The sequence below is a fragment of the Pristis pectinata genome, chromosome 1, assembly GCF_009764475.1.
Source record: "Pristis pectinata isolate sPriPec2 chromosome 1, sPriPec2.1.pri, whole genome shotgun sequence".
In the NCBI taxonomy this organism is placed as follows: Eukaryota; Metazoa; Chordata; class Chondrichthyes; order Rhinopristiformes; family Pristidae; genus Pristis; species Pristis pectinata.
This window is the reverse complement of record NC_067405.1, coordinates 28,638,750-28,654,584: the sequence shown is the minus strand read 5'-3', so window position 1 is coordinate 28,654,584 and position 15,835 is coordinate 28,638,750. Positions and strand designations below refer to the sequence as shown.

The 15,835-nt window shown below is 37.8% G+C and overlaps 1 protein-coding gene across 16 annotated transcripts in view; it reads left to right on the top strand.

Annotated features, from left to right (window-relative positions):
- LOC127577286 (R3H domain-containing protein 1-like) overlaps nt 1-15,574 on the top strand; it is a 132,466-nt gene extending 116,892 nt beyond the window's left edge. For 11 of the 16 annotated variants that reach the window (XM_052028365.1, XM_052028384.1, XM_052028401.1 and 8 more), the window contains 5 exons: nt 1,052-1,221; nt 6,580-6,724; nt 11,937-12,031; nt 12,653-12,737; nt 14,342-15,552. In XM_052028365.1, the coding sequence (XP_051884325.1) occupies nt 1,052-1,221; nt 6,580-6,724; nt 11,937-12,031; nt 12,653-12,737; nt 14,342-14,673 (827 nt within the window). In that variant the 3' untranslated portion in view covers nt 14,674-15,552. Of the gene's footprint in view, nt 1-1,051; nt 1,222-6,579; nt 6,725-11,936; nt 12,032-12,652; nt 12,738-14,341 lie in introns of all 16 variants that reach the window. The other 5 variants (XM_052028484.1, XM_052028467.1, XM_052028374.1 and 2 more) reach the window with 2 other exon arrangements.
- The last annotated feature ends 261 nt before the right edge of the window (nt 15,575-15,835 follow it).

The following is a 15,835-nucleotide window of genomic DNA, read 5'->3' as shown; positions in this document are numbered from 1 at the left end:
GTTAGAAGGTAACAAGCTTCCTGTAAGTTTTAATGATTTGAATAAGCCTAGAAGGGAGTCGCTAACTTATGCCAAGGCTTCTGTGACAGAGTTGCAGTACAGATAAACTATAATATAATTGATGGGGAGAGTTGGCCTGAGAGATTTGAAGGCCTTCTCTTCCTACAGAAGTGGAAATTGCCAACCTTAGTTTTGAAGTGCCTGACGTTGCAAAAAATCTGGTTTAGTTTATTGTACTGGTCACAGAAGAGAATAACACTCAGTATAGTTACAAAGCGTATGTCTAGAGGACAGCACTATTGCGGCTCCTCCAAAATTGGATGCTGTTTGGTGAATCTAAATAAAACTTGCTGTTAGCAAATTTGTGTCTTTATATACGTGACTAAACTTATCAGTACTAAAACAAATGCATTTCATGGGCAGTCTTTAGAAGTGATTTGGATTGTCATTCTGGTTCTTCCCCCACTTCTCTGTATCAATGTGGCACCCTCTACAGGGAATCTGTGGCAACTGAGCTGGCAAGTAGAGCAGGCTCTTCGGTCAATTAAATAGAAGAACTCGCACTGAGATGTGCAGTTTAAACCAAGGGGAAGAGATCAAGAAATAACAATGGCACGGACTGGAAACAAAATAAAGAATGGGAAATTCATATTTGGATTAAGGGAGAGACACAAAATGACAGGCTGGAAAAAAATCTCACTCTTAAAATCTCCAACATTTCCTTAAAGAATGAGATTTTACAATTGTAAGTTAATTTTTCAGGCCAGAGGTGATATTAATTATCACTTCTTTGTCTTTCAAAAAAAAACACTTGTTCCTGAATACACTAACACTAGGTTTTTTCAGTTTTTGTTTTATACATTTTTTTGTGATTTCCAGCTTCTGATTGATGATGTTCAGTCTGTGAATTTTAAAATAATTCTGATGTTTCTATGATTTGTGGTGCCAGGAAAAATTTAATCAAGACAAAAAGTAATCAACTACACTCTCTACTTTGTTTTTGAATGCATTCAAATGTACACTAATATATACTCTGCATTTTTTCTCTTAGCTGTTGTGTCACCACATGGCAGTGGGATGCTTATGATGCAGCTTAGCATTCCTAACAACCCTCATCCACGGACTCATTCTCCACCTCAGTGGAAACAAAGTAAATATTTCAGTATGGACCAGAGAGGACACAAGTCTGCAGAATTTAACAGCCCAGATATTACCACACAGGTATGCAACTGAATTTCATTAAAATCATTAAAAGGGTGAATAAGTTTTTTTTAGTAATATTACCCAAATATTCAATACAACGATCAGTGATTGCCTTTGAAGGAACAGAAAACAGTTGACGTTCCAGCTAAAAATGGTCTGACATTATAAGTCCTAAAACTTCTATTTTGGATTCATATTCCATTCATTCGATTCAAAATCTATAATCTAAAATCTTCCTTCCCAGATCTAACCTTAACAATTTTAATTAATTCATCCTGCTCGCCAACTGCTTTTATAGGGTTAAAGTCATTTAAGCAAAATTTGGTGATTTCTGGGGAAAGAAAAGAAATTATTTTTGTCTTTATTGTTTGAACAGTAAAGGATAGGAATGAGTAGCCTGCACTTTATGGAATTCATAAGATTTTCATATCCTTTTTTTTTAAAAAAATCAATAGAGATGAAAATCACTTAACTCATTTTCCAGTTTTCATTCAAGCAGTGAAGGTGAAAATCATCACTGAACTAAAAGTTTGTTTTTCTGGAAGGTGACATCCTAAAGTTCTCATTTAGGCTCTTGTAATGTTAGCAACATATTGGTTCTGATGTGATCCTGCCCGCTTGTCACTCTTGTGGTGAACTTCGACAGCAAATACTGATTTTTATCAGATTGTTCCCAATCCTGTTTTTACTCAGCAACAATAATGTAATACTTTCAGCAGGATTGCTGAAACTCAATTTTGTTGTAGAGCCCAGGAATGGTATGCATTTCTGTATTCCTATTACTATCGCAGATGAGATTAAATAATTGAGCACATGAGAAATTGATCTTGGTGATCCTTAATATTTAAAGCAAAATTTTTAAAGAAATATGAAATTAAATGAGTAGTTTCAGGCTGAAAATTAGTTAGGGAGTGTACGATCAACTATAGTGCATGAAGTTAAATAAGAGACATCTTTCACCAAACTTGAAGTAGGCATTAATCCCTTTACACTGCAAAAATAGCTTCTAATTCTAATTCCCATTTATGCATCAGTTTTGCAAGGAGTGCTAACGTTATGCTTATTTCTCGTGGTGAAACTTACCCCAAGAAATTAAGTAACTTGCCTAAATATAGTCAGGATGTACTTCGCTCGACTTTGCATAAGGATATTAATTCACCAAGGATTGGGAACCCATTAATGTTTGGTGACAATGTAGTGATAAGGAGGCCAAATGTTTTTGAATGTTATCTTCCTTCTATCACACAGTCAGAACTGGGAATGCTTGCTGTTGAATGCACACTGTTCAATTCTATTTGTAACTCCTCAGCAACTGAATCAGTCCACTTCTGTATGCAACAAGACACACACAATGTTTGGGCATAAGCTGATAAGTGGCAAGTGACATTTGTGGCACAAATGTGCCAGGCAATGATTCGCTCCAATAGGAGAGTATCTAACTGCCTACCCTTGATATTCAATGGCAATACCATTGCCAGAACTGACCAGAAACTCAATTGGACTAGCCATATTAATGCTGTGGTTACAAGAGTGACTCGACTCCTGACACCCGAAGCATTTTCTACCATCTATAAGACACAAGTCAGCACTGTATTGTAATGATCACCACTTGCCTGGATGAATGGAGCTCCCGCAACTCTCACGAAGCTTGACCCCACCCCGGACAAAGCAGCCTGCTTAATTGGTACCCTATCCATCGCCCTAAATATTCATTCCCTCCATCGTCTCACAGTACCTTCAATGTGTACCTCCTACAAAATGGATTGCAATTACTCGTCCAGGCTGCTCTTGACAGCACCTCCCAAACCTATTACCTCATCCACCATGAAAAAATTGGAATTGGTTTATTATTTTCACTTGTACCAAGGTAAAGTGGAAAAACTTGTCTTGCATACAGATCAATTCATTACACAGTGCATTGAGGTAGGACAAGGTAAAACAATACAGAATGCAGAGTAAAGTGTCACAGCTACAGAGAAAGTGCAGTGCAGGTACAGAAGGTGCAAGGTCATAACGAAGTGGATTGTGAGGTCAAGAGTCCATCTTGTCGTACTTGGGAACTGTTCAATAGTCTTATAACAGTGGGATAGAAGCTGTCCTTGAGCCTGGTGATATGTGTTTTCAGGCTTTTGTATCTTCTGCCTGATGGGAGAGTGGAGAATGACCTGGGTGGGTAGGGTCTTTGATTATGCTGGCTGCTTTAATGAGGCAGTGAGAAGTATAATAGAGTCCGTGGAGGGGAGGCTGGTTTCTGTGATGTGCTGAGCTGTGTCCACAACTCTCTGCAGCTTCTTGAGGTCCCAGGCAGAGAAGTTGCCATACCAAGCCATGATGCATCCACAGACTCTGCTCCTTCTCCCTGCAAACAAACAGCTGAAATGGGAGGATCCAGTACAGAAAGTTGTACGGTGCTGGTCTGAGGAAATAGATGAGCTTCTACCTGACTGCTTTGAGTCGGTAGACTGGTCCATGTTCAAAGACTCAGCTGCCAGCCTAGATGAGTATGTCACGGACTTTATCAGCAAGTGTGTTGAGGACTGTGTACCAAAGAGGACAATCTGGGTGTTCCCAAGCCGGAAACCATGGACGAACCAGGAGATCCACTCCCTACTGAAGTCTTGGACTACAGCATTCAAATCAGGTGACCCTGACCTTTACAAGAAATCAGGATACAACCTCCATAAAGCTATCAGAGATGCCAAGAGACAATATCAGTCCAAAATAGAGTCCCAGACCAGCTGTCAGTTGTGACAGGGCTTACATGCTATAATGGGCTACAAAACTAAGTCGGGCAACATCGCCGACAACAGAGCATCCCTTCCCGATGAGCTTAATGCGTTTTATGCACGTTTTGAACAGAGGGGGATTGGTATGTAACCACCCGCCCTGACAGCCTCCAATGCACCTGAATCCATGGTCACAGTTGAGGATGTAAGATCAGTCTTCCAGAGAGTGAACCTGTGGAAAGTATCTGGCCTGGATAGTGTCACTGGCCATGTCCTTAGATCCTGCGCAGATCAGCTGGCAGGGGTATTTGCAGACTTTTTAACCTCTCCCTGCTTCAATCTGAGGTATCTGAGAAGACCACTATCATCCTGGTACCTAAGGAAAGACAAGGTAATGTGCCTGTTGGCTCTGAGATCCACCATCATGAAGTGCTTCAAGAGGCTGGTCACGGCACACATTAACTCCAGCCTCCTAGAAAACCTTGACCCACTGCAATCTGCCTACTGCCGAAACAGGTCTACAGTGGACACCATCTCCCTGGCCCTACACTCATCTCTGGAGCATCTGAACAGTAAAGACACCTATGTTAGACTATTGTTTATTGACTACAGCTCTGCCTTCAATACTGTAATTCCAAACAAACTCATCTCCAAACTCTGAGACCTGGGACTCAACACCTCTCTCTGTAACTGGATCCTTGACTTCCTGACCAACACACCGCAATCAGTGAGGATAGACTCATGACTGTGTGGCCAGATTCTGCTCTAACTCCATCTACAAGTTTGCAGATGACACCACCGTAGTGGGCCATATCTCAAGTAACGATGAGTCGGAGTACAGGAAGGAGATAGAGAGCTTAGTGATATGGTGTCATGACAACAACCTTTCCCTCAATGTCAGCAAAAGAGCTGGTCATTGACTTCAGGAAGGACTGTGGTGAACACACTCCTGTTTACGTCAATGGTGCTGAGGTCGAGAGGGTTGAGAGCTTCAAGTTCCGAGGAGTGAACATCACCAATAACCTGTCCTGGTCCAACCACATAGACACCACGGCCAAGAAAGTTCACCAGCACCTCTACATCCTCAGAACACTAAAGAAATTTGGCATGTTCCCTTTGACACAAGGGCTTAAGGGCATGGAAGTACCCTGCTTGTTCACCCCTGTCACTTACCATCTTGGTTTAGAAATGTATCACCATTCTTTCATTGTTGTTGGATTTAATTCCTGGAACCCTTTCTCGACAGCACTGTGAGAATACCTTCAGAAGAATTGTAATGGTTTAAGAAGGCAGTTCAGCGCCACCTTTCAAGGGGAATTCACAATGTACAATGAATGCCATCCTTGCCATATTCTGAAAAATAAATAAATGAAAATAAGACAGATGTAGTTAATGAGCGAAACTTTGGAAAAATTGTAAGATGTTTGGGTTTCATGCATATGTAATATTTTAGGGCTAGAGAAAGGAATTAGCTAGAAAGGAAGAGCGCCCCAAAGATCAGAACTGTAGTATTTATAATACTTCAGCAAGAGTTGAGCTCAAGTTGAATTAGCAAGTCACGATTCCTCAACTCGTTGATTAACTTTAAACTTATAAGCAGGAGTGTAAAGTTGAGGCCAAAATGGGCATTGTTGACATGGAATGTGGCTTCACCCTAGTGGACATTTAGCTGAAGGAAATTTTCCTCCTTGTCAGATGGTCAGATTTGGTGTTGGTTAAGATCTGCACTTTCTTGGTTCTCATTTCATAGACGTGGAAGATGGGAGCAAGAGTAGGCCTTTCAGGCCTGCTCCACCATTCAACACAATCATGGCTGATAACCCAATTTTCAACCTTGTTTCTGCTTTCTCCCCATATCCAGCAGGCACGGTAGTGTAGCGGTTAACACGACGCTATTACAGCGCCAGCGACCTGGGTTCAACTCCAGCCACTGTCTGTAAGGAGTTTGTACGTTCTCCCTGTGTCTGCGTGGGTTTCCTCCGGGTGCTCCGGTTTCCTCCCACGTTTCAAAGACGTACAGGTTAGGAAGTTGTGGGCGTGCCATGTTGGTGCCAGAAGTGTGGCGACACTTGCAGGCTGCCCCCAGAACACTCTATGCAAAAAAGATGCATTTCACTGTGTGTTTCAATGTACATGTGACTAATAAAGTTATCTTGTCATCTTATCTTATCCCTGGATCTCTTTGTAAATTTAATTTCTGTGCATCTTGATGGTGTCATTAATCAATAGGAAATGAAAGGAATAAATCAAGAATGCAACTTGTTGATATACCAAAGATAGCTGTGTTGAACATGGTTAACTGTTGCTGACAAGTTAAAATTTACGATGGGGAAACATTTAATAAGCACCACTATGATTTTTAATTCTATTACGTTTTTAAAACCTTGGATTAGTGAATTAAATGGTGCAAACCTTGTAACAGTTGATTCAAAGAAGACAGAACACTACCATGTAATGTACTAGTTTAGGGCATGCCTCAGGTATTAATGTTTGATTTGTATCAATTAATTTAGCTGAAGAGTATTTCTCCAGCAGATAGAATATTTAAGCACTTTAAAAATGTATCTTATTTAGAATCTGAGCTCATGATGTGTATGAGCTCAAAATACTGGCATGTTTGAATTTGATATTGATATTTTTTTTGAAACAGAACAGTCCACAGCTGAGTAGTCCTGCTGTATCACCAGCCCAGTCTCCAGCACCACCACCAATGGCAGCTTTAAAAAATGTCCGTACTGGATTAGGACCTCTCCCAATAATGGCACAGTTTCCACGTTCTATGGTTCCTGGACAAGGTATTTGTACAAGAAGTAGATGATGTTCCGTTGTTGGTGTGACAGACATGTAACTTTCGAATGTGGAGAACTTTTAGTTTTGTAAACTGGGCAATGTGGATGGGACCTGAAAGATGCGAAACGACAGACAGATTTAGTGAGTGGGGAAAAATATGGCAGATGAACTTCGATGTTAACATGTTCATCAATTCAGATCCAAGAAAAAAAAACTAATAATGTTTTAATGGATTCTAGAAATGAATAACTGTTGAAGGCTGATGGGATTTGAATGTCAAGATAAACAAATAATTAAAAGTTAGCCATCAGATACAGAGAGTACACAAAATTTAGCATGTACTTTGAGTTTACAAGGTTGAAAAGCAAATTTAACTGTTGATTTGGAGTGCAAAAGTGAATTGATGGGGCCCACAAATTACTTCTACCAGTAGGAAATCCAGAACAAGGAAGCATGATCTTAAAAACTGGAGCCTGAGACTAAAGGTGGTGAAAATCTTGATATTTCTAGCCCAGTCTTTGGAAACTAGGTCAATTTAAAGTTCTGATTTTTTTAATTGAATAAGGATCAAAGGTGGATAAACTAAGTTGAGAAACAGTTCAGTCACCGTCTATAACAGAATGACAGAACAAGTTTAAGGGGCAGAATAATAAAATCTTGTTCTGTTGTAGATTATCCATTCCTTTGGATTATGGCTGGATTGTTTCACTGCACTGTAGTTTTACTTTTTGTAATGGCTTCATTTACTAAGAATAAGTGTGAATTTAAAATCTGCTTCAGCCACTCTTTGTCAGAAAAATACCTGCATGCAGTGACTGAGAGAGGAATCAGGTTATCCAATGCATAGAATCATTTTGATACACTCACAGATCCTGTGGGAGTCAGCAACCTTTCCTTATGAATCTTGCAGTGTGTTCAGGAACTAATTGTGTAATACGGTTGAGCATTAATTTATTTGAAATGTTAATGCATGCAAAGTTGCAGATTGAAAAGTAAATTAGTTCATTATCTGTAAAGATCAAACCATTGGAGACATTTACAAACAAAGGTAGGCTAAAAGCTGTCTATTTCGATAAATAAATTATCACAGCAGTCTTCTCTGCACGGATTGCTGCAAAGGGGAAAGAGCCGATACAGCCATGGTAAATAGCAATACTTCGCAAACCTCAGTCCGAGGATCGTTAATAATTTCTTCCAATTTCATCGACTGATCTGATAGTTAGATTCCATTATTTGAAAGGAGAACAATATGTTCTTGGAATGCCTTCCAACTAAGTCAAGCCAACTCTCGTTTAATCTTAAAATGGAAAGAGGTGGTTGGGAGAAATAATTGATAAACCAATCAAGTTTAGAAACTTTGAAGACATCTGCTGCAGATAGTTAGCACAACCACAATTACATACTTGCAACAAATCAATAGTAAAGGGACTAGAGCCAAAGGAGTATAGATGCTTAATGGCTATTCCTTGTGTAAGAACACAGGTAAAACAATTTTGGGTAACACTGGACTGGTTGGCTTAACGTGGGAGGTAGGAAAGGTAATGGAATCTTTACTCTGATAGAAATCACCAAGAAAATACTTGAAATTTTTGCTGCTTATTCTTTAAAGGGGAAGTTCATCCTTTTGATCATGAATTTTTTAAAGAAATAGTGGAGAGAGGTCACATAACAGAAGCAATATATCAGGATTTTCAAATTGTCTTGAAGAAAATAAACTTGTGATTAAGGTCAGATCCTGTGGAGCTGGGACAGATAAGGGAACGAATAGCAAACTACAAAACAGCAAATAATTGGTCTTGAGGGTAATTGATAAAAGACAAGAAGTGGTGTCTCACATGGAGGGGTGCTGGGATTATTTTTCACTGCTTACGTGAACTATTTAATTGATGTATGGAGGTGTTATTTCTCAATTTGTAGACAATAACTTGAAGTACATTATTAATGCAAAATAAACAAAATGTGGGAGAACATTAATAAAATTGCAGCTATTTTATTTCAAAAGAGCTGATTTTCAGTTAAAGGAATGGGGAGACTTTAACAAAATGTCTGTAAACCTGTTACTAATAAATACAGTAGGAAATTTGATGAAAACATCTTAACCCAAAAAATGATAGGAGTATGGAACTTCGATGATGAATAAAAATGCAGTACAGTACATTAAAAGTTCAATACAGATGCATTGGAAAGGAATAAATAAGCAGATGAAGAAAGATGTATGACTATGTTGATGAAAAGGAACGGAAATACCCTTGTGGAAGGCATAATAGCTGGACTAATAAGAAAAATGATCTATTCATTGTCATAGATTTATATATCCACACTGTCCACAAGGTACTGATTTGACCTCTAATTCCATCAACATTGTTGATTGGATAGAGGAGTCATTTGATTTCCTGAGATTGGGAAACTTAGTCACCCTTATCTGCTTAGCCTTTGCATTACCAAAACATTCTGGTAGGCCAAGAACACAATGTGGCATAAACCACTGAACCAACAACAACCGAGAAGCTAATTAACTGCTCAAGTTACAAAATCTTGTACATCAAAAATAAGGTAAAATATTGTCAAGTATATGGCACATGTAATAGAATTTAACCATGTATGTAAAGTAATACTTATTATCAGGCACATTGAAGTTACTTGATTCCAGTGTGTTGCAGTTCTGAGCTCAGCGTCTGTTGCATGAATTTCCAACCTTTTTGGATGCCTGTCATGTGTTCAAATATTTTGTGGGCCACCATGTGCTCCTTCTTAACATTTACAGTATGTGCCAAGAAGCTGTTATTTTTCATTCCTGCGGTCCATGAGTTGGGAACCATTGCATTGACGAATACAAATGGTACTTAAAAATGTACAATTTTTGCAAATAGAAGAAAAAATGACTAAGAACAATCTTTGCTTCTACAAAATTCCAATTAAAAAGGATTATGTGCAAATGTGTTTCTTTGCCATGTTACCTATTTGCACTTGTTTTTGACTGATAAATGTTATCTAAAATATGTAAATTGTTATCCACTGTAATGATCTTTAAGTGGGTTCAATGAGGATCTTAAATCAACTATTGCTTTAAGATCAGCACTGGCCACAGATACTTAAACTAAGTTTGCATTGTGAAGGCTAGAATGTCCTATGAACATGAAGAGAAGCAATTTACAGGGAAATCAGCAACAATATAACATAAGCAAACATCAGGACTCTCTGATTAACTCTTAACCCAGTAAAAGCACTCTTAAGTGACCTTGCTCAAATCTATTTTATGGATTCTTCATTACTTTGTTGAAAAGGCTGTCCTATTAAATCCCACCACCAGAGAGTATTCCCTGTAGAAATGAGCGTTATCCCATCTTCTGTACCTTTTCTGGATGCTGCCCATCACCAATCCAGTTCCAGGACCTCATCAGGCATCATCCTAGATTCCTTTGAACAGGGAAGTAGCTATTAGTATAGCTGGAGTGGCTTCACCTTGGCATCAAGAGGCAGGCTTAATTTTTTAAAACTTCATATTTCTAATGGGCAGCACAGCTCCATTTGAAGATTGCCTGGAACAGTTTTTCCTCAGCAACATGTTCTGGTGACACATAAGCACATACACACATATATATTCTTTTTCCCATTCCATAGAAAAAAAACGATAAAAATTAGAGAGAATGCTTGGATTACAATTGCTGGTGAGGCTTACATTTTTACACATTCTTTCCCAAAGGACTGTATGCTGTGTCTCTGCAGTTCAAGGTTGTCTGCCAATCTGTTCAGATCAATCTTGAGTGTTGTGTTGCTTCTAATAAACCAAATGGAGCAATAATCAGGCCTTAGAGGTGTTTCAAAGAAGAGCAATAAGGCTGATTTCCAATGTGAATAGCAGAGTCATAAAGATAGCCTGGGACGGTTCATAATCATTTGTCAAAAGGCAAATGAGAACAGAACCTAGACAAACACAAGATCACTATCTAAATCAATTTCCATATATCCTAGGTTTTTCTCTACAAATGTATAATTTAACCTTCATCTGAACCTTGCAATTTTGTTTTAGTTTAAAATGCTTATTCTTGGCTGCATTTTGCTCCTCTTAAATCCTGTATGTGGTCTCCTACCTCCCCTTTGTGTTTCCTATTTTACCCACCCTTCTCTCCTGGGTTGCTGCTCTTTCATCTTCTATTTCTTTGTCATGTCATTTTGACATTTTATCGTATTGTTTATTGGTTTGAGGATAATGGACTCCCACAAACCAACAAACATCTGCACTACTTTAGTACACTGTTTAGATTTAAAACTCGATAATGTGCTTCAACTCTCTTCCTTTAAGGGCAGTGGAAGCGGAGTCTTTGAATTCTTTTTTATAGCAAAGATTGATAGATTTTTGATAAGCAAAGGAATCAAAAGTTACTGTGGGTAGGCAGGAATGCACGGTTGAGGTTTCAATAAGGTCAGCCATGATCTTAATATATAGTGAAACAATTGGCCTACAGTGTCCACCTTCTTTGTATATTTGTATTTTAAGTCTTTTTTCAGTCTTTTTTATTTAACTTGCCCTCATTCCCCTTTGCAAAAGGTGCTGGCTCACACTGGGCTATTAGGTACTCTTGTACTTGCACATTTAGTGCACTAGGTAAAAAGGAATCAATGTAAGTATTATATTTTTAACATTTTCAAGCACATTCCCAACGTGACAATTGTATGGGTGGAATTAAAAAAAAGACAAACTAAGTTTTATTCTTATCATTGTGGCACCAGATAGTTGCAGGAGAGTAAAACCAAGTCGATTTTACATTTAAAGATGTCAAGCATAGCAACAGTACTTGAACTACAGGGTGCAGTGGAGGTAAACCACTCAAAATTATCATGGGTTTAAATGTTACATAACTAGATACAAGTCTTTTATCTGAATTTTACGTTTATTTTTCCCCATATACTTCATGACATGACATTAAGAAAATTTCTCACTTGACCTGTAGTCTCTCTTGCCCTCCTAAACTTTTTCCTGTCATAGCTATTCTCTGGCATCGGGTACTTTTAGACAGCCAGAGGTTCTGTGGGCAATTAATCTAATAAATGTTGTGGAAGCACCCCTAAAATTTCAGCCTCTGATTTTGGAGGTATTGTTACAGATGCCAAAAGTGTTTAAGCATTAGTTGTATTTCATCATGCATTAGCACTAATTTCTGAAGAGAGAGTACATAATGGAGGAGTTATTTTTAAAAAAAATTCTTTCTTTTAAAGGAGATGGGCGCTACCCTTTGCTGGGCCAGCCTTTGCAATACAATGCACCAATCCGTCCTCTTATCCAAGGACCACATATAGTCTCAACGCAACAGGTTGGTTTGAGTTTCGCCAAAGTTGTCATCTTCTGAACTAAATTTGTGGAATTTCTGTGCTGGAATTATTTGTATCTGATTTTGCTTCAGCACAGTGCTCAAAATTACGCTCGTTTTCTCTAGTTTGAACTTATCAAAGTTTTTTTTTCAAATTTCCTCTCAATGTAGCCAAAATGTGAAATCTGTGATGAACCAGTGCAATCGGCAGGTTTTAGGATGTAATTTTTTTTAGTCTATCATTACACTTGAGTCCTAAACAAAAAGCGCTCAATTTTAAGAGCTTTGGAAATACATGGAAATTGCAACAACTTCTTTATGGTGCTTAATTTAGTCTTGGAACCTGGTCAGTTTTATCAGTAGGACTGATTTTTACCATATTGTTTTTAAACTTGTACAGAAGATGGCAGAAGCTCATTTGAACTGGCTGTAAGTTTTGCTTGAAATTCCTGTACTCTAGTAAATTGTTCACTAAAGTATTCCAAGTTACATGACACATGGTGATACAGTTTTTTAGGAATATTTTTGGTTATGTTAGGTATTCACTGATTACTTTTTCTTTTTGAAAATTGTTTATTTTTTTAAATTGTTTTTGGTTTAATGTTTGTGTGTTGAATTTGTCAGGGTCAGAACTTGAATAGACATGGTGGAAGAGGAAAGAAACAGACCAGGAAAGCAGCATCAACAGATCTTGGTGCAGGAGAACCAGGTATGTAAATAAGTGTAACATGTATATAAGGATGCAAAGGGTGTTGCTTTCTGCATGCAGTTAAAATAGTTTTTATAGCACATATCAATCCATTTTGCCCCAAACTTTCATGTCAGTATACGGTGCTGCACACAAATTATCCTTCATCTAAGGTTTCCCAACATTTCTTCTATTCCTTCATTTCTACGAAATGTACCTTATTATGGTACTGAGCTTCTTGTTTTTAATACTTAACTGATTTTTTTTTATTGGATTAATAAGAGGCTGTGTTAAATTTATGATGCCTTGTTTTTTTTCCTCCTAGGGAACCCAAAATATTTCCTTTATTGCAAGCCTTATCCTTCCATAGTTTTAAAGACCTCTGTTAGGTTGCCCCTCATAAGATTGTTGTGACGAAGAGTAAATCATTTAGCTCGAGCAGAGATAAACTGAGTCCTGTTTCCCTACTCTTTCCCCCGAGTCATGTAAACCCCACTCTATTTCAATTACTTTTTTAAAAGCCTGTGATTTAAAAACTTTGTTCTTGCATCACTCCCGCCCCCCTCCCTCCCTCCCTCCCCATACCCTTGTATCTTTTGCCAAAAATTTAAAATCTGTGCTTCCTGCACTGACAGAAACAGTTTCCCTTACTTAATGTATCACAAAGTGGTAACATTTTAAATATATCCATTGTTCTCCTACAAATACAACACAGTGCTTTGGTGGTATCATCAAAGGTACTTTATTTTAAGGTTTCCCTCCATCATCGCCCTCGTGCACATCTGTTCCATCTCCTGCACTTCTATTTTCATCCCTTCTCTTCAGTAGTTCTAGTCTTTATCTTACAATCCATAGTTGTTTTTCTTTGTCTGTGCTTGTAATTTAAATTAATCATTTGACTTAAGCCCATTTCGTCATTTCACTAAACCCTTTTATTATTTCAGCATCATTACATTGTAGGAATATATTTGCTTAGATACATTATTTTCCAAATACAAATCAACTTAGGGGTTACAGTATAAAATTTGCATTATTGCAGTTTATGTGGAGATCATGTAGAAATTTTCCTGGCCATTCACTGAAATCCTACTACTGAAATAAAATCCACAATAAAGAAATAATATCGCTAACATTAAGCCTATTAAAAATTTTGGCAGCCATGCTGCTGTATTGCTCATTCACCTCAGACAACTTTTCTAATTTTCTGATACTTTCTTATGACATTGAAGGAGGCCATTTGGTCCATTGAGTCTATGCTGGCTCTCAGAGCACCAATTAATCCATAACCAACTTTTTATTGAATGACTTGTGAATTAATGTACATTGTTTGCTTTGCATGTGAAAGAAGAAAACAAAGTTGTACAAATTTGTTTTCTCTGGTAGTTGTCATGCAAAACTTGCAAGCACAGTCATTAGATTGTGGGATGTGACTTTATTTTAGTGCAATTTCTGCAAACCTTTGTGTTCTCAGCAACCAGGTTTGAAACCATTGTCTTCTGTCCTGGTGGTTATTACCCCTGGATGCACTGTTATTACATTATTTAGTATTAAAAAAAAATGTTAACAAGTATAGTTCTGCTTGATTTTTGTTTGTATAAACTAGTTGTCTTCTGACTTTCTTGCAGTTGTCAGCAGAGTCTTGGAGGTGACTGACCTGCCAGAGGGAATTAGTCGTACAGAAGCTGATAAGCTTTTAAACGAACTCTTTAAAGCTGGTGCTAAGATTCGATGGCTGCGAGATACTCAGCCACATTGTGGTGGTGATAGTAATGCAAACACAGAACACTCAAAACCTTCCAGTGACTTGGCATCCATGTACACAATCTTAGCAATGTTTCCTTCAAAACTGGCTGCTCAGAATGCATTATTGAAACAAAATAACTCAAACAGATTTAAACTGAGATCAAGCAAGAAGCACTACGATTTTCACATTATGGAAAGGGCTAGTTCTCAGTAGTTTACACTGCACTGGACTTGCAGTTTCTTCCACTTATCTCCCTCCTCAATTGGACGTATATAATGATTTCTGTTGACATATAGACTTCTGGAACGTGGTGTTTTACAATATAACAATTGAAGAAAACCAGTGATCCACCAAAAAAGGCTGAGTTTCCTAATTTATGTTCACCGTTGTCACAACAAAGTATCTGAGCATATCACTAAGCTGTGTCTTTATATGGAGAATGCTGTAGAATCACAGTACAAATTTTATAGCCCTTTTGTTTTATATTTGTGAATCTTGTATCCAATCCAGAGCTCCATTGTACAGCAATTCTTACATGAATACCATCAGCCAATAATAATTGTTTTGACAGGTTTCTACCCCAGCACAGCCAACATAATGTGAGCTTGCTTAAAAGAAACAAAATAAATTAATTTGGAGAAGCCCAGGTAGTCATGGGAATGAAGTAGTTGGTTATCGTTCTCAGCTGATCACCAGCGATCTACAAAGAAGAATGTGTGAAAATAATGCCTTTTGGATGCAGACTGAAGATTTTGCTATTTGGCATCCTGGATCCAATGAGTTTTAATCTTAGTCCCCAATACCCTATTTTAGGTCAACTTTATACAAATTGGGCTCCAGTTTACTTGTGTGGACATTCCTCTTTTTGTTATGAAGCTCCAGATGCAATTTTTGTGTTCTTTTTAAATGCTGGACATTTGTTAGATGTTTGTGTTTTAAGTTCACCTAATATTGAGGATCACTGGACATCGACAGAATTGTTGCTTTATTGCCAAACAAACTTTTCATTTCTTTTTGGTTGTGTATAAATCCTGCCAGGCTGTACAATGTGTGCTGATGCAAGTTTATTTTTTCCCCTTTTTCAGTTCAAGGAAAAATAAATGTTTACAAATACATACAAAGCTCTTTGCAACTTATTTGGCTCATATAAAATTGTCATTGTTGGGTGCTACTTGGCTGCTATGAGACTTGATTCTGTGTAAATTGAACTGATATTGTAAATGTAATTTTCTCTACAAATGAAATTGCATTGGTTGTTAGGGAAGAGAAGCAATTATCTTCAGTTTTAGTACTTTTATGGTCCTTTTCTGGCCTGTATCTAAGAGAACCAAAAACATTACTTGTGTGTATAATATGATTTAAGTATCATTTGTAA